The 24,513-nt window shown below is 44.4% G+C and overlaps 1 protein-coding gene and 1 long non-coding RNA gene across 3 annotated transcripts in view; one reads left to right on the top strand and one right to left on the bottom strand.

Annotated features, from left to right (window-relative positions):
* The window catches only part of SLC7A14 (solute carrier family 7 member 14), a 97,136-nt gene extending 79,139 nt beyond the window's left edge, over window positions 1–17,997 (top strand). For both annotated transcript variants that reach the window (XM_053308444.1, XM_053308443.1), the window contains 3 exons: window positions 2,664–2,872; window positions 5,281–6,158; window positions 10,024–17,997. In XM_053308444.1, coding sequence (XP_053164419.1) covers window positions 2,664–2,872; window positions 5,281–6,158; window positions 10,024–10,343 — 1,407 coding nt within the window. In that variant the 3' untranslated portion in view covers window positions 10,344–17,997. The remainder of the gene's footprint in view (window positions 1–2,663; window positions 2,873–5,280; window positions 6,159–10,023) is intronic.
* On the bottom strand, window positions 4,381–8,945 carry LOC128350323 (uncharacterized). The gene is made up of 2 exons (XR_008319257.1): window positions 8,835–8,945; window positions 4,381–5,510 (listed from the first exon to the last, which is right to left on the bottom strand). It is a non-coding gene; the product is annotated as an uncharacterized LOC128350323 (long non-coding RNA).
* Window positions 17,998–24,513: the final 6,516 nt, after the last annotated feature.

Here is a 24,513-nt window from a genome sequence, read left to right as displayed (position 1 = left end):
TCAGAATTTATGTTTCAACTTTAGGGCATGGCCCTAAAAGTGGTAAGAGCCCCTGGTGGCGCAGTGGTAAAACTGCCGCCCTGTAACCAGAAGGTTACAAGTTCGATCCTGACCAGGGGCTCAAGGTTGACTCAGCCTTCCATCCTTCCGAGGTCGGTAAAATGAGTACCCAGAAATGTTGGGGGGCAATATGCTAAATCATTGTAAACCGCTTAGAGAGCTTCCAGCTATAGAGCGGTATATAAATGTAAGTGCTATTGCTATTGCTATTTTCCCTAATGGTGCAAATAGCAGCTTTGCAGAGGGGCAGTTTTCACTGGGGAAACAATGCAGGAGGAAAGAATTTTTCAAAAGCCCTTTCTTAGAGCCATAGGAAGCTGCCTTACTGGTCCATCTAGCTCAGTATTGTCTACACAGGCTGGCAGCAACTTCTCCAAGGTTTCAGGCAGGTGTCTTTCTCAGCCCTACCTGGAGATTCTGCAAGAGACTGAATGTGGGACCTTCTGCGTGCTCTGCTACTGATCTATGGCCTCATCCTGTGGCCAGCACTGCCTTTCTGCGGGTTCCCAGAAGCCTCTCCCCTCACATGTCCGTAGACATCTAAAGGCAAACCAGCACAGACCCTGCTTAGCAAAGGGGACAATTCATGCTCACTCCCACAAGACCAGCTCTCCTCCCCACCTTGAGACTCCCACCAAAAATGTAACAAAATTACGGATCCAATCACAGGTCTGAATTTGTCGCTCAGATTAGCACAAAGAGTTTGCAGCCTGAGCATGGGAAGAGGCAGTGGAGTAGACACTATGGAATGACTTCCAGACAGTGTTCACTAGAAATATTAAAAGTGCAGCTTCAGCACTTCCAAGCCCTACAATCTCAAGTTATGGGGTGCTTCAGACTAGATGTAGTTGGTCGGTGTGGCAGGCAAGGACTGAAGCCAGGCTTCAAATTACGTATGAAATGATAGATATAGGAATGTAGTGGGGGTTGTTTATAATACTTTTCCTGTGTTCATTCTTCATTCAAATTCTCTCCCTCATGCACACACACATTACTTACACACAACACAAATACTATGTCCACCCCCATTCACATACCACTCCCACACACATCATTCACACACTCCGTCTTAACAGTTAACTACTGTTGTAACAGTGCCATCTCCTCGCTTCTCTACACCCCTTCCCACCAGCAGCCCCATCTGTTCCTTAGCTTTGTGTACTGACCGCTTTCTAAACAGTTGGAATATTCATGAACATTCCACAGCATCTCGGCAGCTGAGCCAATGACTAGAGGTAGGCTCATTTCAGTCAAATGAAGCCAGACTTCTAATAGAGTGCAGTAGCTACACCCTGAGCCGGGTCTCACGATCAGTGAGACCCGGTTTCTGCAGCAGAGCAGGGAGAGTGGGCTAAGCCTGTTCTCCCCACTCACGATCAGAGCGGGAGCCCTGGGCAGCCAGATCGACTGCCCACACAATTGCCGGTTCCGTGACGGAGCTGGTGGGGGCTGGGGAGCTTGGGGGCCACGTGGCCCCCAGAAGCTCCAGTATGCCCTGCACAAGCGCACAGGGCATACTGGGGAGGCAGCTTTTCGCCTCCCCTCCGGGGGGTCTACTCATGAGTAGCCACAGCACGGAGTCATGCTGCGGCTACTCACGATTGGGAAGCCTGGGTTTGCGGAGCACTCGCTCCGCAAACCTGGGCTTAGGGGAGGGCTACAAAATCGGGCTAGCCGCTTGTAAGCCACCGGGCTCACCTGAGAGCCCGGTGGTTTACACGAGCAGCAAAAATCAGGCTAGGATCTCCTAGCCCGATTTTTGCTGCTCGTGAGAATAGCCCCGCTGTGTGCTGACTTCAGAGTTCTTGTGTTTTGTTTTTCACCTTTGGTGTGTTTAGCTGACTTGGGGAGCAAACGGAGAGCAAAACTTTTTTTTTCCCCTGTAAGACAAGTCCACTTATTCTGTGCTTTAATTTTATTTTATTTTATTTTATTTTATTCATTTCTCTCTGTGCCCATCCTAAAGTGCCCTGCCAGATTATCCCAATCTGACCTTGGCTTTGCAAATACATATATAAATAATTAAGGAGCTGTGCCACATCAGCTGGATGATCCATTGGACCCAGTTTGCTCCTCCAGTGGCCCTCGAGCAGAGGCCTTTCCCAACCCAGGTATCTGGAAGTCTTTAAACCTAGAATCATAGAACTTTAGAGTTAGAAGGGGCCTTGGAGTTCTTCTAGTCCAACCCTCTGCTCAGAACAGAAAACCATCCAGCCTCAAAAAGAGGCTGAGGGAAACTTCTACAGCGTCCCTAACAGATGGCTGTCCAACCTCTTTTTGGAAAAGCTCTTGTGAAGGAGGAGAGACTGCTTGAGGCAATGTTCCTATTTCACTGTCAGACAAATCTTACAGTTACTGTAGGCAGTTCCTCCTAATATCTAGCCTGAGTCTGCATCCTTCTAATGCCAACCCACTGGTTCTAGTTCTACCCTCAGGAGCAATGGAGCATTAGTCTGCACCTCCTTCTGTGTGACAGCACTCAAGCCTCCTTTGATGCCTTCCTCTGAACCTGTTCCACTTTATCAAAGTCCTTGTCATAGGCCAGTATTTTGCTCCACTTCTAAGCATATGTTTTTTTTCTTTTCTCCCCCCACTTGCAATAGGTGAGCATTATCTTAACTCTGATGGTGCCATACAATGACATTGATACTGAATCCCCTCTGATGGAGATGTTTGCAGTCCATGGATTCTATGCTGCTAAGTTCATCGTTGCCATTGGATCTGTTGCTGGGTTGACTGTGAGCTTGTTGGGTTCCCTCTTCCCAATGCCCCGGGTCATTTATGCCATGGCTGGTGATGGGCTTCTCTTCAGGTAAGTGTATTGGTTTGTTTAAGCATTTATGTCCTACCTTTGAGCCCTAACAAGGACACCCGAGGCAGCTTAACAAACTATAATCAACCCACAAATGAACAAAAACCACATTAACGCAGGGATTCTCAAACTTGGGTCCCCAGATGTTGGACTACAACTCCCAACATCTCCAGCCACAGTGGCCAAGACTGATGGGAGTTGTAGTCCAACATCTGGAGGCTAGGTTTGAGAGCCATTAAACCATTTAAGAGCCCCTGGTGGCGCAGTGGTAAAACTGCCGCCCTGTAACCAGAAGGTTACAAGTTCGATCCTGACCAGGGGCTCAAGGTTGACTCAGCCTTCCATCCTTCCGAGGTCGGTAAAATGAGTACCCAGAATGTTGGGGGCAATATGCTAAATCATTGTAAACCGCTTAGAGAGCTTCGGCTATAGAGCGGTATATAAATGTAAGTGCTATTGCTATTGCTATTGCTAATAACAACAATCGATAAATATAAAACTCAACGTTGTGAAAAATAACTAAAACAGAAGAACAGTTAGAAAGTGCTCCATGTACTAGAGGCAATAAAAGATCTTACTTGACCTTTCTTTTTCACTGTCAGAGGAAAGGGGTTTTTCCAATCCAGCTTCAGAACCTAGTGGGTTTTGCGAGACTCCAGGGCATAGCCCAATAGTTTTTGCTGGGTCCAGAGTGCAGTGGAAAAGCCCCGTTGCCCCCTTTACCAGAAGTAACTGGGAGTATCCGACGTGCCTGCACACACCGGGCATGGGCACGCACCCATCACACATGCCTGCGAAGTGCCCGAGTGCACAGGCACGTCCGATACTTCTGGTTACTTCCAGTAAAGAGGGCAATGGGACAGCAGGGAGGTATGCTGCCGCCCCAGTGGACTTTAAGAAAATGGAGCGCCAGCGGGTGAAAAGTGTGTGTGTGGGGGGAGGTAAGTGCACCCTCCCCCACCCTTAAAGATGCACACCCCCTGCCTTCGAACTGGCAGAACCACCCGCCTTCTGAACCCATAAAGGGCCTCCGAACCAGTTCCATGCACATCCTTCGTGTGCCGCTTTAAAAGAAATCTGAGTTGGGGAAGCTGACTTGGCCTTTGCTTTTCTAGCACCTGCCACAAAAGGAACAAAAGCAAAAATTAGCCAGGCTGGATTTTTTTTTTTCCTGGTCAGTCAGTATCCATAGTCCAAACAGAATAGAAGGCTCAGTGGGGTTGGTAGATCTAAAATACCAATTGTAGCTCTAAACCATTTCAGTAGGCAGTCATACCAATTCTTTGAAATACCTCTTAGTTTGGCACTGCCATCAAAGCAGGGAAACACATCTGGGAGACACAACTTCCAATGTGTGAATGGCTCCCATGCTTGGGATTCACCATGTTTGTTGGTTGGTTGGTTAGTTGATTGGTTTGATCAAAAGCAGCCATGGGAACCTCAGTCTGGATCAAGGAGGGGTTGGTATGAAGGGTTGGGGCCCTTTCACCCATGCTCTATTTTCCTGCTGAAATTTTTATCCATTTATTCATTATATTTCTATGCCACCTCATACCAATGTCTCATGGCAGTTTACAAAATAAACGATTAACACCAGAATTAAACCAAACATCAAAACAATTAAAAATAAATGATAAATACAAGAATTAAAACAAAATAAACAATAACACCAGGATCAAAACCAAACATTAAAACAGTTAAAACTTTAAAACAACCATTTGAAACAATTTTGCCTCAAAGCCGCTTTTTGCTCCTTCAGCTGCTATCTGTAACAAATAGTGGGTGTCAGGAGACCTGACCAGAAAGATGTATAGATTGACAGTGTTGGAGATTTGGTCTTGCTCCCTGCCCAGAATGCCTGGAAGGATAATCTCTGCAGGGCTAATATGCTTCAATGGATAGATAGCTGACCTTTGATGTAGGAAGCAAAATTACATGCTCAAAATTACATGCATTGGATCACTTCAGAGCAGAAAGGTTGCATGGGAAGGGGGTGCTTTTTGAACCCCAAATTACTAATCCCGTCTTCCCCCTTCTTTTGCAAATGAACTTTCTTCCGCCACTATGCATCTTGTTATATGTGGGACTGGGAGGAATTGTGCTTCCTCTTCAAAGGCTTTCCTTTGCAACTCTTTCCTCCTGCCCCATAAATGAATGGTGTTAGAGGACTGCAGTTGAGAAAAACAGAAGAGCACCTACTCCCTGCTTCAGATTGTTCTACATTGGGGGCAGGGGATGGTTAATCTCCTTCAGCAGTTTTACAGAGTATCTCAGCATCTCTTGAAACTTGGCATATCAGGCAATTGCTTGTGCTGTTTATTGGGTTGGGTTGACTCTGGAAGTCCCTAGAACCAGGGATACTGGCTTTATGCATGTCCACTTTAACTTTTGATTCTTTCATGCTCTAGATTCTTGTCCCACGTGAGCTCTTACACAGAAACTCCGGTTGTCGCTTGCATCGTCTCAGGGTTTCTTGCAGCACTACTCTCCCTACTGGTCAGCTTGAGGGACCTGATAGAAATGATGTCCATTGGCACGCTGCTTGCTTACACTTTGGTCTCCGTCTGTGTCCTGCTTCTCCGATACCAACCGGAGAGTGACATTGATGGCTTTGTCAAATTCCTTTCTGAAGAGCACACTAAGAAAAAGGAAGGGATTTTAGCAGATTGTGAGAAGGAAGTTTGCTCCCCAGTGAGTGATGGGGAGGAGTTTGCAGGCCCACCCACCAATACGTGCGGCGCAAAGAACCTCCCATCCTTGGGAGACAATGAGATGCTCATCGGAAAATCGGACAAGTCCACCTACAATGTCAACCATCCCAACTACGGCACAGTCGACATGACTTCTGGAATAGAGGCTGATGAGTCTGAAAACATCTACCTCATCAAGCTGAAGAAGCTAATCGGACCGCGATACTACACAATGCGGATCCACCTTGGGCTGCCTGGGAAAATGGATCGGCCCACGGCAGCCACTGGTCACACGGTCACCACTTGTGTGCTCCTGCTGTTTATCCTCATGTTCATCTTCTGCTCTTTCATCATTTTTGGGGTGGACTATCTCTACGACCAAAGTTGGTGGGCCATTCTTCTAGTGGTTCTCATGGTCCTGCTGATAGTCGTGTTGGTGTTTGTCATCCTTCAACAGCCAGAAAACCCCAAAAAACTGCCCTACATGGCCCCTTGCCTGCCTTTTGTTCCTGCCTTCGCTATGCTGGTGAACATCTATCTTATGCTGAAACTTTCACGGATCACGTGGATCCGGTTTGCTGTCTGGTGTTTTGTGGGTAAGTCCTGAACATGGAGGTTTGGAAATGGTGTGTATGTGATCGTTCCACTGAAGACAACGTCTGGAGTCCTCGGAAGTGTTTAATTTGAATCATCCTTAATTAGCATGGAAAAATGAAAACCTCATCTTAGCAAAAGCCCCTTGATAGCCTTTTTAGAAGCCCTGCCATTTGCAGTCTCAGTGACTAGTACACTCTTAATAGAATAGCCACTTCTATACAACAGAGTATGGGATATCCAGAGCTTTAGTGCAAGTTCCAAGTGCAGTCTTACTCCCCATTCCTAGTGCTATCTTAACCTCTGTGCACATGCCAAGCAGGGGCCTTATGCACTTTTTGCAGTGCCACTATCACAGCTCTTGCATTCCAAGATGAACCCACCCTTTCCCGCACCCTTTTCCTCTTAAAATCCTGTAACTGAAGTGAGTGTAGACCCACAAAGCAGAGGACGTTTTACAGAGATCTTCTTCAACAGCCAGCTTTAACCAGAGCTGTTGACCAGACTACCAGGAGCCTCTTCCTTTTAGAGGGGCTTCTGGAAGGCTGGGGCCAGGCCAGCTCCTGACCTCCATTGAGGCTGCATTTCAAGGGAAGGCAGAGCTGACGAGTCATTTGTGACATCGGGGCACTTCAGATACTTGGTGCAGTATAGTGGTTTGGGCAGCAAGACACCTTGGGCCTGCCCTTTTCAAAAATTACTCATATGGGCTCCAGTGAACAGCTGACGCTGTAGCATTGCTGAACCCAAGCAGATATGGACCTGATCAGTGCCTTGGATGGGAGTCCACTGGGAGCCGCTAACAGCCAAGTGTGGTGCACTGGTTAGAGTGTCAGTCCAGGAATGGGAAGAGCGAGGTTCAAATCTCCGCTCAGCTAGAAAACTCAGCGGGGAGCTTGAAAGTCACTAAAGCTGAAGTCACTAACCCTGGGTTAGGCAGCTTGTGTGGAGCACCGGGATCTATGCAGATGCCAGTCCCCTTAGCTAAGCAGGGTCTGCCCTGGTTACATATGAATGGGAGACTAGAAGTGTGAGCACTGTAAGATCTTCCCCTCAGGGGATGGAGCCACTCTGGGAAGAGCAGAAGGTTTCAACTTCCCTCCCTGGCAGCTTCTCCAAGATAGGGCTGAGAGAGATTCCTGCCTGCAGCCTTGGAGAAGCCGCTGCCAGTCTGTGAAGACAATACTGAGCTAGATAGACCAATGGTCTGACTCAGTATATGGCAGCTTTCTATGTTCCTATGTTCCTAACCCAGCTGCTGGGATCATGTGTCTCCTCGGGCGGCATGCAGACACAGAGACAGGCTCCTAGAGTGCCCGTCTGCTGGGGGAATCCCACAATGTACCGTGCTCGATGTGCAGTGATTGTGGGATTCCCGGAGGCCAGGGAGCGTTTCCCCGGCCTCCAGAACTCTGCGCCAGTCTCCACTGCACCGATCGTGTGCACAGCGGTGTGGCGCTGCTCAGGTTGTCCTAGATCATCTGCAGGGAAGGTAGGTTAAACCCTGCCTCCCCCTCCCTCCCCAACCCAACGATGGTCAAGTGAACGACCTTACTGTCTTTCAGCCAGGGAACATAGACCAATCCAGACCATTTGCTCCATCTGGTTCAGAATTGTCTACACTGACTGGCAGTGGCTCGCCAAAGTTTTAGGCAGGAATCTCTCCCAGCCCTACCTGGAGATGCCAGGGAGTGAACCTGCATGCAAAGCAGGTGCTCTACGACTGAGCTATGACCCCATCCCCTAAGGAGGAGATTTTACAGCAGACAGTGCTCACATTTAGTCACCCATCCAAATGTAAACCAATGTGAATCCTGCTTAGCAAAAAGGGAAATTCTCACTACCACAAGAATAGCTCTTCTAATCTCCCCTAAGCCTAACATATCTCACAGGCATTTTGTAAGGATAATATGTGGGGAAAGTCATAAAGTAATATATACTGTCCTGAGCTCCTCAGAGGAAGAGCAGAATAAAACTGTAATACCTAATTAAAAACAAACACACTTGCTCATAATGCCTTTCCCTGATTTGCATGGGATCCCCTGCTACTGCCCTATTTATGATCCTCCCGTTTTTTTGCCTCTGTGAAGCCTGAAACTCCTCTTTTTGTATATAAGATTTGAATATTGCAATTGCTTCATTTACACCCTAAATTAAAAAGCTGTGCAGGAGTCAGAAGTTCACAGCTCCTGTTCTACAGTTTGGTTCTGGAGGGAGAAGAAATGTAGTGGTTTAATTCTGGAGGGAGGAGAGGTTTGAGTTGATTGGTTTGTTTGAAAAAAATTGGAGGCGGGGGAGGGGGGAGAGAATATCAGGAGGCTGCCTTCAGAAGAGTTTTATTGCCACCAAGTTGGAGAGCTGAAGTGAGTTCAAGAGAAGGAGTTCAAAGAGTGCTGGTTGCTGTCACTGTCAGAGAAAATCATGCTGGAAAGAGAGCTGAGAAATCACTGGGAGAGTGGTGACTCTCTGGAGGACTGAATCACTCCCAGAGCAGCTGAAGGAACAGTCTGGGATTGAATCCCCCAAACTGGGAAGGAGGAGCAGGACCTGGACCTGAGGCTGAGCAAGGGACAAGACAGGCTTGCTGCCGAAACCGACTAGGAGCCCCCCCCCTCTCTCTCTCTCAATCAGAGAAAGGGCTCAAAAGGGGCAAGGGGAGGGAGCCTCAAAATGCTTACCTCCCCTGCAGACGATCTCCCTGGCGGTGCTGGGCGGCAGGTCGTCTGCCCAGACGACTGCCGGCTGTTCCTGGCAGCACAGAGGTTTTGGGGGCCAGGAGGCCCCTGGAACTCCCATAATGCATCGCGTGAGTGCATTATGCACCACACAAGTGTGGAGTGCATTATGGGGATTCCCCCCCCCAATGCCGGCTGGGAGACCTGCAGTTTCCCAGCTCCTGCTGCAAGCAGTCGAGGCTGGCATATGATCCAAAAAGTGGAGTTAAGAGAGCATTTGTTCTCTTAACCTCACTTAAGAGGCTGATTTCTTGGCAGCGTTTGCTGCTACCGAGAGCTGCGCAGCTCCTGTACTAAATTTTCCATAAGAACTATTGTTTTGAGTTGAACTATTTTAAAGTAAAGTCTTCTAGTTTTGAAGTTTAAAATGTGTCGCTTCTGTCTGTTTCCCCATCCCAGATTTAGAAGCCTGTCTACCCTACCTAACTTTGAATGAGACAGAGGTTTTGGAAGGCTGTTTTAGCACACACAGCCAGAAAAAATACAGAGGTCTACTTGGTGGCAGCGGTGAAGCTTAAGATCACAGGACTGGTTGAGACCGGCCCGTGACGTGTGGTGGCTGCAGGGTGGGATCTGTGACAGCCTCCTCCTCAAAATTTCTCTGCTACTTTTGTCCTAAGAGTGGGGGGAATCCAAGAAAAAGAATCAATAACAAATTTGCCATTGTATTCTTTTCCTTTGTGGTGATTATTATCATTTTAAAATTTTCTGATGTGATCTGTCTCATTACTAAATCCTGCCTTGATAATGTTCTGAATAACAGTTTTTAAAAAACTAAAGTGTAGTTACAGTACACTGCATTTTTGAACAAAAAAACCTACATTTTTCTTATTTTGCAAGGGCATTTGATTTGGCTTTGCAGTGGAAACATCTAATAAATAAAACATATTTTAGAAAAAGAATTCTCAGTGGAAAGAGGAGGAACAATGTATACAATATGGTTTTAGAATCAATCTCAAATATGCATAAACCATTAGGCAGATTATGGATAATAAATTATTCCAACTACTGTAGCAAGGTTTATAGGCTTGTGTAGGTTTCAACGGTTTCATGCTGGATTACTTTAGAATGCAACACTGATTCATGCCACAGCAAGAGATCTTGACCAGCCAGGCTCTTTTCTCTCCTGCAGGGCTACTGATTTATTTTGGCTATGGCATATGGAACAGCACACTGGAGATCACTGCCCGGGAGGAGGCCCTGCATCAGAGCACATATCAGCGCTACGATGTTGATGTTGATCCCTTCTCCGTAGAAGATGGCTTTGCCTATGCTGAGAGTGACAACTACCAGGACTGGGATCCTGCCGACGACAAAGGCTTCTCATACCAGCAGATGTCAGGAGCAAAAGAAAGCAGTCGGACAAGTAGCAAATCAAAAAGCAAAGGCAAACACAAACAGAACTCAGATGCACTGATTTCAAATGATGAGTTAGACGACTCGCCAGAGTAGATGCAAAGAAACACAACCGCTCCACTCTTTCTCACTAAGCTAAACCTTGGGCTAGGATCTAAAGGTTTCTTTTGGCTCCCATTTCAAATCCCACCCTTCCTATAAAGGTCCTGTTTCCAGAAGTCATATCACTTACTTACTTGCTTGCTCACTTTCTGCTCTTCAGGATGGTTCTGCTGAGCACTTATCCTGAATCAAATGAATGTCACATTAAAAAGAAAGCAAAACAAGAAGTCCTTGGGGGGGGGGTCTTTTTTCCACTAATCACAGCCCTATTTCACTGAATGTTGCCAGGAGCTCACCCTTTGGATGGGCTGGTTTTGTAGGCAGAGCTGTTCTGAGTGTTAGAAAACCCATTACACCAGACACGTACAGCTGCAATGACTCTACAGTTTCAATGGAAGAAGCACCCAGCAGAATGGGTGCCTGATAAGCAAGCACAGTTGGGTTCCTCTGGCAGAGCAAAATGTGTATGTTCTCTGTGATTTCTCATAGAGAAATATTGTGCATGAAGCAACAGCTAGGTTATTTGGTAAACAGTGAGTTTTTGATGGTTTTTTAATGTAAATCTTGGCTAGATGGATAGGTCAATGTAGACTGGGACCATATTTTTTCCAGTGGTATCCCAGGAGTAGATGAGAGATCCAAACATGGGAGTGCAATCAGAAGTTTTCATTGCCACTTCTATGGAACAAATACACGTTTTCATTCAGCAAAATATTTTTTGCACTTTGGCATATTTGATTGCTCTTTGGTTTTTGTTTCTCACATCTTATTGTTCTCTCCTCATTCCATCTCAATTACTTTGATTTGTTTCCTGTGAATTATGGTGTGACATCACATGACTTGACCACAATATAATATCAGGCAATCGGAATTTGCATTTTGGTAAGTTCTTCTTGGACCTTTCCTTCTTCAGCATTTTTTAAAAAAGAAAGAAAATAGGGATGGGAATTTTGATTGTCCAAAGTTCTTGAGAATGTTATACCCTGGCTTGGGTTATCCATACCAAAACAATTTAGCACTTATGTTCTGTGCAAAGACAATTGGCTCAGCTTGAGGTGTCAGAGCAGTGATACTAAAAAAAAAAAGGAGTTACACGTCCCGCAGAAACATATGGTGCAGTTCTTGCTAGACTGTATGTTGTAAATGGGTGTTGCATATCTCAGTGCTCCCACACACAGTTAAAAAAAAACCCCTGCATATAGAAAACCAGCTTGTCCACTAGTCAGAGTCTATCTCGCCACCATGGTAGTTGCCTATTTAGAGCAAGCTTTTTAAAGTGTGTGTGGGGGGGTATTCATTAAATCTCTCACTCTCTGAGTGGTGCCAGGCGCTTTCCAGATTAGAGCCTGCAACAGGGTCACGTTGTATCTCTGAAGTGTGCTTCCACGCTTCCTGCGTTATGACACTTGCAGGGTGCCGTTCACATTGCCAATGCCTGGTCTCGAATTTAATAGCTGCGATATAGAGCTAGGATGTCGTTTATCCGCCATGGAAAAGTTGCTGTTTTTTCAGGTTGTTAGTTGCTGTGAGACTGCCCCCACCCCCCACTGTTTACGTTTTCAATGCGACTTGCCTGAACGGAGGCATTTTGCTGCTGTTGAGCAGCTATTTATTTGTTTGTTTGTTTGATTGATTGATTTCTATACTGCCCTTCCAAAAATGGCTTAGAGCAGTTTACACAAAGAAATAATAAATAAATAAGATGGATCCCTGTCCCCAAAGGGCTCACTATCTAAAAAGAAACATCAGATAGACACCAGCAACAGTCACTGGAGGTACTGTGCTGGGGGTGGATAGGGCCAGTTACTCCCCCTGCTAAATAAAGAGAATCACCACATTAAAAGGTGCCTCTTTGTCAAGTTAGCAGGGGTTATCTGCTAACCAGTTAACTGTTAGCAGCAGCTAGACTGGAAAGTACCCAGCAAGAGCTGATCATGTAGTTTAGCTTCTACATGAATTGTACATGTAATTCTGCTGATTGTGTAGTTTACCTTTAACTTTAAACATCTCTATTGGAAGAGACTGGGAGCAACAGCTAGAATGAAAAGAATGAATAATGGGCAAAGTTCTGGTTATTAAAATATGAGTTTCATAATGTGCCTGTTGTATCCAGCTATCTTTTGTGTTTTGTTGTTTGGATATTTGTCCCAGTGGGGATCCTGTAGAAAGTGTGGGGGGTGGAATCAAAAAGGAAAAGGGAGGAAATCAAAAAGGAGAATATGGAGTTGCCGAATAAACCTTTAGTTAAATCTACATACGTTTTATTTGTGTGTTTGAGAGAAGCAGCTATAAAACAGTTACTTATGGACTCAAGCAAAGAAAGTTTAGATCAAAATCCTGGGTTTAGATCACCCATAGCCATGATTCAAACAAACCAATCCCCGCATAGGCTTCATCTATTCTCAGTTATTCAGTATCTAAATCTTAACATTCTAAAATGATTGGCCTGAGGTTCCAATTATTTTGCATTATTCCTAGGGAACTGCTTTATCTGCAGTATCAAACATAACATTCCACTGAGGCAACTAAGTCTGCAGTCTTATGCATACATAACTGTAAGGCCCATTGAATGCAACTGGACTCACTTCTGAATAAAGATGGTCAGGATTGGACTCCATGAGTGAGTTTGGTTGTCACATCCTGCAGAAGGTTAGGTGGACCCATGTTTGTTAGAGCAGGCTCTGCCACTCACATATACTGAAGACCGGGAAGCTATAAGAGGTTCATTTGCACTCGGCCAGCTAGCCTGCCTGCCTGCCTCCTTCACTCCCTTCTTCAGGCCAGCTGGGATTCCACTCCTATATACAGAAGGCACTTGTGTGGAACTGGAACTCTTTGCTTCCCCACCAGTATTATTCCTTGTATCCCCTAAGAGAGAGAAAAGCCCAAAGCCCCAGGCTTTGCATCTTCCAATCCTGGAAACACATCTATAGGATGAAGCAAAGGGCCTTTCCATCTATCTCTTCTGAAGTAAAAATTTTTTGATATTTTGCAAGGTACAAAAATAGAGTACTTCTTGGATTCAACTCCTAGTACAAATAACACTGACCTCCTCTGTAAACAACAATATATTTATTTACAACATGATTCACAGCTAAGTTAGCATAGGGTTCTGTACAAACACTACATAGGCAGGAATTAAAAATGATCTCTCTGGAGCTGGAACCCTACAGAGCACTCAGTGGCGATCACAGGGTCAGGATGAGGAGAGGTGGCTGCTCTTGGCTGGTGCTCAGATAAAGCAAAAACCAGAAGGAATTTATCAGAAGAAAGATTTCCTAAAGAATGAGGAAGGGCTCTGGAATGCATGCCTTGAGCTGTAGTCTTCTGCTGAGCTTCTTTTTAGCTTCAACAGCCTACTCTTCACCACTTCCATGCTGCTCATATCAAGCTCTGCTCTCACACCTTTCATCTTGGGCCTGCCCCTCAAACTACACATTGAGGTCATTTTCACAAACGAAAACTGTGTTCTACCTGGGTTTGGGAGCTGTGTGTGCTACCAATTTTTGGTTGTGTGGAATCAAGGTAAAATGAAAACCTGGGCAGAGATTGTGTGAAAGCACGCTAGGAGGAAAGGCTACCCAGATTTTCCTCCTACCTTGTTTCCACACAATCACTTCTACCCAGGTTTTCCTCTTACCTTGCATCCACACAACTGAAAATTGGGAGCACACACTGCTCCCAAACCCAGGTAGAACACAGTTTTTGATTGTGTGAATGACCTCATTATGTGAAATTGATAGGTTTCAATTGATAGGTTTCAAACCCCCCTCTGTCTGGGGTTTGTTTTGTTTTTTTAACTTAAATCACAGCCACAGAGGTGTGTGTTATCAAATTTGGGACCACAACACATGGGTATGGGTATTTAGCCCTTTGCTCTCATGCTACATCTTCAACAAAAATCACATCCCCAAAACTGCTATTAGTCCCAGGAGGCAAAATTCCACTGTGGCAGGGAAGGGTTCAGCCCCATTTGACATAAAAATCAGACCCACGTATCCTTACTTTATGCATAAGTGGGACAGACAAATAATTGCAGCTTCCCCATTACACTCAGCCCTGCGAAATAGGCCTTAGAGAGTAAATGATTTTTAGGATGTGAGATTTAAAAAACCCTGATATACTGAAATATTGTTCTAAATGTCGCATTAAAAACCCCATCTAATTGGTCTTTATACTTGACCTTTGCCTATTTTTAAATCACATTTTTAAGGCTTGATCTTAGGCCGCCAAATATAATTTGACTTGCAAAGCCATGATGGCGACATTTTACCTCCGCACCCCCTTTTTAGAGTGTTTGTGGTTTTAAAAATTTGCTATCATAAATGAGTGCCTTCCGATACAAAGAAATCAAAGGAAAGCAGGAACATCATGGAAATCAGAATGAGCCAAATGTCACAATGGGGATCAACTTTAACCCAGCTGGTTAAGATGTGTTTTAAGGCTGGTTCACACGATCGAAACAAGGAGGCTATTCTCACGATGGAGGGAAACTGGGCTAAGGGAGCCCAGCCCAGTTTCTCTCCATCGTGAGAACCACTGGGCTCACAGGCGGGCCTGGTGGTTCAGTGGCAGCTAGCCCGCCTAAATACCCCTCTCCCAAACAAGGTTAATGGAGCGAGCTCTCCGTTAACCTCGTTAGTTTGATCATGTGACACACTCATGGTGGGGGGAGAGGGGAGGGGGACCTGTGCGGTGCCTTCCGGGGGTCAAGGGGGCTGTGCGGTGACGCTCCCCTTCCCCCGACCCCCAGAACTCCCCAGCGAGTTGCAGCCGGGTGTGGGAGTGCCTGGCCAAAGCCGCCACTCTTCTGTGCGGCTGATCTGGCCACCACCCAGCTGCCCAGCAACAAGCGACTGCTCATGTGCGGGGAGAGTGGGCTAACCCACTCTCCTTGCCAAACCCTTCTCGGCTCCACACTTTGATCGTGTATAGAGCCTCAGTGTCTAATTGCTTAATGCAAATCTGAGATGTCTTGAGTTGTGCATGCTCCAGTGGAATGTGTCATGTGAACTCAGACATTTTTGTCGATCCCATGTTGGAAACACTGGACACTTAACCAGGATAGACAAGCTGAGTTCAGATCTAAGTATAACGATCCCAATTAAATGTCAGGTGTTTACAGTGCAGATCTGAGATCAGTAACAAAAACCCTGAATGTGCATGACACACTCCTCAGGAGGACGTGTGACTTGGAGATCTCAGATTTGCCAGTAAGTAGACAATGTGAACTGGCCCTTAGTGTGTTATCCACCGTCCTGCTCAGTATCATATAGTGATCAGACTGCTGTACTGAGCCTATTGAAGAAAAGGCTACAAACTAAACTTTTGATGAAGCAAAGAAACATATAACATAACCAAGGGCACTCAGTTCTAATTCACAGCTGTCATTCTGTTGTTAGTTTTAAAAAATGTGGGTGCTTCAAAACCTGATTTCTGAATCTTTGTGGAAATCACAATATATGCAGATACACACATAACACTTCTAAGAATCTGTTCACTTCTCTCATGCCAGGATTGCACAAATTCAGTTCAGATTTTGTTTAAATCCTAGTAAAATATTTAGAGTCTGATTTTCCTGTTGAGATTCAGATAACATGTTTTCGATCAGCATCACCACTGATCTGGCCATCCCCTAGCTAGCTTCTGACTTTTCTACCAAAAACTAACAAAACCTTCAACAAAAAAATGATGAGGTCTATAAAATATGTGCCACTTGGACAATTTGGAGACATTTGTTTTGTTTAATTTGATCTTGATGAACTGTATTAAAATCCAAGGCATGTCACTGCATTCTAGAATTTAGCAAAAATGTATCGAGTGCTGAAAAAGAATGGGAACTTGCAGGTGGAGCTATTTAAGATTGCAGGTGGAGCTATTTCCATGAGTATAAAGAAAGAAGTGATGCAAGCTAAGCAATGCTAATTGAATGCTCTTTTCTCCTCCTAACATGGGTCTCAGAACAAAGTCTGAGGGCACATGATACAGTCAGACATGGGGTTTGATGCCAGGGGTAAAACATCAAAATAGTGTGCAACAATGCCTCCTCATTAAACATGGGCCAGCCCATGGTGAAAGTTTCCCTTGCAAACCCCACACAAATGAACAGCAAGAGCTCCCCACATAAATGAACAGCTCACAGAGCTCCCAAACCTAGGCAGAACACAGTTTTTGACCTCATTGTTCAGTTTGGTTCTAAGACCAAAGCTTTTGCCCAACCTAGACAGCCACATCTTGATGCACCTATGCCACCTTTTTCTGAAAACCATAATAATTTTTTGCTGATAAATACCTCAACAAATTTTGGTGGTTTGGGGCCAATTCGCAAATTAATCACTTGAAAACTGGTGATGACTTACACATGTGAATGAGCCATCACAGCTCCAACAGTACAGCTAGATCTTTGATATTGCCTCACATCCTATCAAACACACTGCTTTCCAGTGGTGTCAGCAGGCACATTCTGCTGCTGTGTAAGTAATCTTGGGATGAGAAATCAAGTGATGTGTCGTGCAAACTGAACCTTGAGAGCCTAATGGAGCTCATGAGGTTTCACTGTCCTTGTTTGCCTCATTCAGAAATAGTGTACAGGTACTTGATGCATGTAGCCGTTTGCACATTTTGATCAGTCCCCTATGACTGTGAATGGAAGGCCCTTGAGAGCTCTTTGTGTGTGTTTATTAGATCCTCTCTATCTGTAATGGATCACTCCACTGGCAAAGGGGAAGGGGACACTACAATTTCTTTAACTACAAGACTCTGCACTCAAGCTTTGTTGCTGCAAAAGCCTGTCACTGTGTGTATAATAATGGCATTTGTGTTAAGCATTCAATTTGTAAATGATCTTTCCTGCTTTAATTTCATTTGGTCTTTAGATTGTCCAACTCGCAATTGTGGTTTGTTTGTTTTTTAAATATATATTATTGTTGCTATTATTTTCTTGTTTTGTTTCATTTTTTTGCAGATGGCATTTCCTGCTGTAACAATTTTCTGGTATGAAACTGATGTATTTGTTTAAAAGAAAAAGGTTGTTCTCTGATTTATTTATTTTTGTGATTTCTGGACCCCATTGGTGCACTATGCAATGGGAGTTTGTGGTGTGTCATGATGAAAGTTTATGCAGATATCTAAATGGAGTGACCTTTTTATTTTGAGAATGATTGTGTTGTTGACTATTATATAAAACATATAAATATACTGTCTTATCAAGACACTTGGAAAAGAGATCTAAATTTACCAAATGTGTATATTTTAATAGATGCATAAAGCTTCATTGTGTGCCTTTATATTTACAAAAATTAAAATTAAAATGAGGGGTTATATAGAAAGCCAGAGAGAAAAATCTCAACTGGACTGTCCGTAGCTTTTAAATTAAATATTAAACCAAAAAGAGAGAGAGAGAAAATCCCACAAACTATATATTGATATATATATATATACATAAATATTTGTTAAACTTACTAGTATCTCAAGGTCTGATATTTTCAATGCTAAAGTGAATTAAATATAAACAAATTTTGCCTTAAGAGCCTGGACAGATTTCCTTTGTTGAGGAACAATGGAAATGAGCCGATCTGAGTCTGGATTTGCATTGTTGTTTTTTTAAAAATGGTTCTTAGGTTACACAATAAAACCTGGGTGAAACTAACGGCAGATTGAATTTAGGACATTTCTGTCACCCTCTACTTTTGGACACATTTTAATTTTTGTCTCAATCTTTTTCTGTCTTTCTTCCATTAATTCACTCACTTATTCACACGGGGCCTGTCTATACTACAAATATGTGTCAGTTTTTACATCACTTCAACTGTCATGGCTTCCCCTAAAGAATGCTGGGAATTATCGTTTGACAAGTGGGATCTGCCACAATCTAAGCCCCTAAGAGGACACCTTGCAAACCTCCCGAGGGGGGCAGAGTTTCAGAAAGTGGGAAAGGAAAAATATCACCTTTTTTCTTTCTCACTCTTTTAAGGCTTTCTCTTGCTGTGCTATATTTATTTATTTATTTATTTATATTACATTTTATATCCCACTCTTCCTCCAAGGAGCCCAGAGTGGTGTACTACATACTTAAGTTTCTCCTCACAACAACCCTGTGAGGTAGGTTAGGCTGAGAGAGAAGTGACTGGCCCAGAGTCACCCAGCAAGTCTCATGGCTGAATGGGGATTTGAACTCAGGTCTCCCTGGTGCTAGTCCAGCACTCTAACCACTACACTGCACTGGCTCTCTATAGCACTGAAAGGTCAGATTAAGAGGCTTTCTGGCAGACCCAATCCTGAGGATTTGAATGCTATATAGCAAGAGTGAGGGTGGTTCTGCAGACCTGTTTTTCCACCTTTCTTCCTCCTGAAATATCCTATATGATGCAGGGAAGTTTTTTAGTCTCACAGCATGCACACCCCCAACCCTCTTCTCTCTCCACCCAGGATAGTAACTTAAGCTGTATATCCTGAGCATGTCAATTTCTTCTTCCCTCTACCCTCCATTTTCTAGTGGTCCCCCCGCAAAAGCTGATACCCTATCTGTTGTGTGCCCTTAACATTTTAGTCCTATTTACACATTCTGTTCAGCACACACATACAAGCTGTGTACCGTGTTCACACATACAGATCTGTATGCATGTACAGTTTATTCACACATAATGTTCAGTGCCCCATAGCAGTATTCCTGTTTCTACCCAGCATTTGAGGGGACATGTACCCAGGTCCAATTTTGAAATGAACACATGTACAGTCAGTCCCACAAAATCATGGAGAGGCATACAGACAGCAGTACACATCTACAACATACTGTTTGGACAGAGCTCTTATAGGTCCTAAGCTTACATAGGTCCTGTGACCTCACAGCGTTGTTTTTTAAAAGTAGCTTTCTTTTAATTTACAGATAGATGTCCTTTACATACATTGGGAGTATGTGGGAACAGAAACCACTGCCTTGTTTGTGGATGGCCCCACTTTGCTTCTAAATTTGTGGGCACTCAATCACCTGAGTTTGCTTTTAGAAGGAGTAATGGGAGTCTTGAGAGATTTGTGCTGGAGAACTCTAGAACATCCCACTGAATTACAAGTGAGTGAGGGTACATGTATACTACAGTCTGTAGTGCAGAAATGCCTTATCTCCCATCACAAAGTTTCACAAACAAGCATCACCAGACACTTGTGAAATATCTTCTAGGTTCGGCTATCTGCTCATGTTTGCAATGTAATGAGAAGAAAAGAATCCCTCTGGATCAGACTAAAGGTCCATCTAGATCAGCATACAGCTTCCAACAGAGGCTAGCCAGTTACCCCTAGAACAGGGGTTCCCAACCTTGGGACCCCAGATGTTGGGTTCTCTTAGAGAATGCTTCTCTTTAAAAAAAAAAAAAATTCCTCCATGTGAAATAACAGACTGACAGGTAGGATGTTAGACTAGAATAGGTGTATGTAACTATTGTGATTCTCAGACTTCACGAAGAGCTGAGTGAGGGCTGGGTCACACATGTATATTCAGCACCTGACAATGTGACAGCAAGTTATAAGTTGCATGCGTGAGTGCAACATTACCAGTGAAGCACCACAGATAGATCAGACACAGCAATAGACTGTTGGTACCATGCACATGTCTAATTAATTTATGTGGGTTGTATCTGAGGCCTAGTTCTCCATGAGGAAGCCTATCTGTGTCTGGGCAGTACCATTTCAGATTATTTGGGGAAGCTCACAAAATTGAATGCTTCTCTTAAAAAAACAAATGCAATTCATCCACATGAAATGGCAGCATGACAGGGAGACGGTTAGTCTAGAAAGCTTCTCCCTGACATGCTGGTTTTCTGTGTGGAGGGAAAGTTTTAAATGGGGGCACATTCAGTGGCTGACATACTGCACAGTGTTCTGTGTGCCTTTTAACGCGACCTGTGCGCAGTTGCACAAAGGCACTCACACAAATGAAGTTATGCAATGGATGGCTATTGGAAATATTATCTATTTATGGCCTACATTGTGCAACTTCATTTGTGCAAGACTTGCATAACTATGTGCACGTTTCATTAAAAGGCACACAGAACATTGCACAATATGTCAGCCAACATAAGCCCCTATCTGCAGTTTGAATTCATGCAGTCCAACAAGCTTACCAGCATTTCAGAGAGAACTAGACCTTGAGTTTTGAAATGCTTCAGAGCTGGACAGAGGCAACATGATACAGAGTCACAGCAGGGACAGTGCTGTAGCTCAGTGGAAGAGCATCTGGTTTGCAAGCAGAAGGTGCCAGGTTCAATCCCTGGCATCTCCAGGGAAGTCTGGGGAAATCCCTGTTTGAAACCCTGGAGAGCCACTACCAGTTGTTGTAGACCAGGGATTCTCAACATTGGGTCTCCAGATGTCATTGGACTTCAACTCCCATAATCCCCAGCCCCAGTGGCCTTTGGGTGGGGATTATGGGAACTGAAGTCCAATAACATCTGGAGACCCAATGTTGAGAATCCCTGGTATAGACAATACTGAGCTAGATGGATGAAGATCTGACTCAGTATAAGGCAGCTGCCTATGTTGTGCAACAGGAATCAGTTTAACCTACCACATAGGAAACTGCCATATACTGAGTCAGACCATTGGTCTATCTAGCTCAGTATTGTCTTCACAGACTGCAGCGACTTCTCCAAGCTTGCAGGCAGGAGTATCTCTCAGCCCTATCTTGGAGAAGCCAGGGAGGGAACTTTAAACCTTCTGCTCTTCCCAGAGTGGCTCCATCCCCTGAGGGGAATATCGTACAGTGCTCACACTTCTAGTCTGCCTTACATATGCAACCAGGGTGGACCCTGTTTAGCTAAGGGTCGCTGGTTGGTTGTAATATCTACAAGAGTGTTCCAGATATCTGCAAGTAAGTGTGAGCAATGGAATTTGTCCACAACCTACTCCCTGAACCACTGCACCAGGGCTTGCTGGAGAAACTGCCAGATAGCTGAGAGGAAGACGAAGACAATAATAAACTGTGTTGGGGAAACCGGTGACTTTTCACCTGGAAGAATACCCCACTAAACCCTCATCCTGATATGGGACCGCGGTAAGGAAAAAAACTCTCTCTATGCTGGCAAAGGCTGTTAAGACCTCAGCAGTTAGTAGGCCAATGCTCTCCCACTTTCTGTCCTCTCTGCTATTTTGCATAGCTGAAAAACAACATCAGCCCTATGCTTTTTATATGATAAGAGCTGCAGATATTGAGCATATCCAACATTTGGTGTCAGAGGCGTATCTAGGGAAAATAGCGCCTAGGGCAAACACTGAAATTGCGCCCCCTGTCCAAGCATTTGACACCCATCTTTCAGATAACTTTACCATTATATCTGCTGAAAAATACAAGTCAGGCTAGTTAATCTTTTAATCTTTCAAAAACTATTTAGCAGTGGACACAGACAGACCAAAAAATGCTGGCAAACTACATATTTCAGTATGCTGGGGCTCATGAAATACCCAAATACTATGTGGAGGTGTACTTGGAAAACTAAACAGAAGTGCCTGTCTAATTCTCTACTATGTATTGTAGCATCACCATTACATAAGTTTTAAAAATAAATGGAGAATTTGACTTTTCCCAGATACTCTGTAAATAATTAAAGGATATGTAGAGTAAACTGTGTCACTGCTTGGAATATATTCTAGTCTTTCAGAAAGACAGTTAAAATGAGAGAAAGAGAGCAAGAAACTCCCAGTGGGCCTTAATATTAAGGATTTCACACTGATTCAAAGACAAATTCACCATTAATAGCCATATTAGCAAGACATCACATTTAACTCACTTATCACAAGAAGCAAAGTAAGAGCAAATGAATACAATCCTAGGTCATAAGCATCAGCTCAGTATTCACAAGCCCTGATTCTCTGTACATAGTGCCAATCTGAATATGTGTACAGTGACTTATATTATATATATATTATTATTATTATTATTATTATTATTATTATTATTATTTTACCTGTAGCCCCTTTGGGGGGCTTCCTAAAGGCTGGGGGGTTTGCAAAGGTTCCTCCTCTCCCCACTGGCCTCTAGGGCCATGCAGGGACCAATTGAGCATGTGCAGTGGCCATTTTTAAAAATCTTTTTTTTAAAATGGCCACTGAAAACAAAATGGCCACCGCGCATGCTCAAATGGCCTCTGCAAGGCCTGGCATGACCTAGGGCCTCACAGAGGCCATTTGAGCATGCACAGTGGCCATTTTGTTTTTGGCAGCCTTTTAAAAAAAAACACCTTAATTTTACAAAATGGCGCCCCCCTTCAAGTGGCGCCCAGGGCACGTGCCCTGCCTGCCCTACCCCTAGATACACCCCTGTTTGGTGTACATTTGCCTATTAAATCAAAATCATGAAAGCACAGATAAATAAATAAGGACAATGGCTGTGTTGTATTATATCCTAGTAATCTTTTATGTTTTGTTGTTGAGACCTTTGTCCCAGTGGAGATCCTATAGAGAGTGTGGGGGGTGGAGTCAGAAAGGAAAAGGGAGGGAAAGGAGAAGGAGAAAATTGAGTTATTGCTGTAAAATGTAGTTGTTTCTCAAAAACCTTAGTGAAATCTACATAAGATTACTTTGTGTTTATGAGGGAAGCAGCTATAAAACAGGCTGACATACTGCAAAAGTCTCTGCCAGTCTAGAAATCGAGTGTTTGCACAGTTGAGCAAGATGGACCAATTGTACAAACAAAGCTGCATGTTAGAGGGTCACTGGAAATATAGCCCTCTATTGTGCCACAGCATTTTCACAATTGTTCTATCTTGCGCAAGTGCACTCTTGTGCAATGGCACAAATGCTCCAGTCCTTGTGCAGTATGTCAGCCAGGGAATTTGAGTGCCAGAAAATGTGCAGTAGAAATCAGAATCTTAACTGGATCAGGTTTTGTTGGCATGATTGCTTGAAAGTTTGAAAGTCACACTTATGTACATCTGATTCGGCTTAAGAACATAAGAACAGCCTTGCTGGATCAGGCCCAAGGCCCATCTAGTCCAGCATCCTGTTTCACACAGTGGCCCACCAGATGCCACTGGAAGCCTACAGGCAGGAGTTGAGGGCATGCCCTCCCTCCTGCTGTTACTCCCCTGCAACTGGTACTCAGAGGCATATACTTGTGTAAGCACCCGTACCTTCTCACCAGCAGAAGCTGACCTAATAAGCGATAAGAATGTCCGCTTTATATCTCATCTTCTCTGAGGCCAACAATGGCCATGGCACATCTTCCCTCTCCTGAGAATCCGCATCAGAAGACAAGCTGAAGCTTCAGACAGTACGTAAGAGCCACTCCTGCCTAGCACCATTAGCCGCTCTGGGTGGTGGGGTGGGATGCTGAGGAGACTGGTTGGCATTTGTGACCCTGCCCCTCCTTCATCACCCACTCGGAGAGCCAGGGAGTCCTTGCCCAAACACAATGCTCCTCAGTGATCCCACCAGGCTGCTAAGCCTTTACATAGCTTTTAGGATAGCCATGTGACCCTCTGAGAGCCACTATTTATAGTCTTTTGAGACAGTAGATCCTTGTGTTGCCAACTCCTGTGACAATAGAAAAGGCTATTATCCTCACTCCCATGCCACCCCCAAAGCAGGCATCAGAGGTTGCCAACCCATTCATCCTGATAAACACAGAAGCAACTGGATGTTGCAATGCCCAAGAACCAACAGCCGGACTGTTCAACATGCAAGAGAGTCAATGTTCTGTTTACATAGAGGGGAGGAGTTACAAAGGAGTCCCCGGTATAGGTGGAGATAACAATAGGTGCAGAAGAGGGCAACCAAGATGATCAGGGGCCTAGAGCACCTTTCTTATGAGGCAAGGCGACAACACCTGGGGTTTTTTAGTTTAGAAAAAAGACAACTGCGGGGAGACATGATAGAGGTCTATAAAATCATGTATGGAGTGAATTGAGAGGAATCTCAAAGTGGATTGAGAGGAATCCCATCTCAAAGTGGATTGAGAGGAATTTTTCCTCTCACATAACACTAGAACCAGGGGTCATTCCATGAAATTGATTGCCGGGAAATTTAGGACCAGCAAACAGAAGTATTGTTTCACACAACGGATAATCAACTTGTGGAATTATCTGCCACAAAATGTGGTGACAGCCAACAACCTGGATGGCTTTAAGAGGGGCTTGGATAATTTTATGGAGGAGAGGTCTATCAACGGCTACTAGTC

The sequence above is a fragment of the Hemicordylus capensis genome, chromosome 3, assembly GCF_027244095.1.
Source record: "Hemicordylus capensis ecotype Gifberg chromosome 3, rHemCap1.1.pri, whole genome shotgun sequence".
In the NCBI taxonomy this organism is placed as follows: domain Eukaryota; kingdom Metazoa; phylum Chordata; class Lepidosauria; order Squamata; family Cordylidae; genus Hemicordylus; species Hemicordylus capensis.
This window is presented reverse-complemented; position numbering and strand designations above follow the sequence as displayed.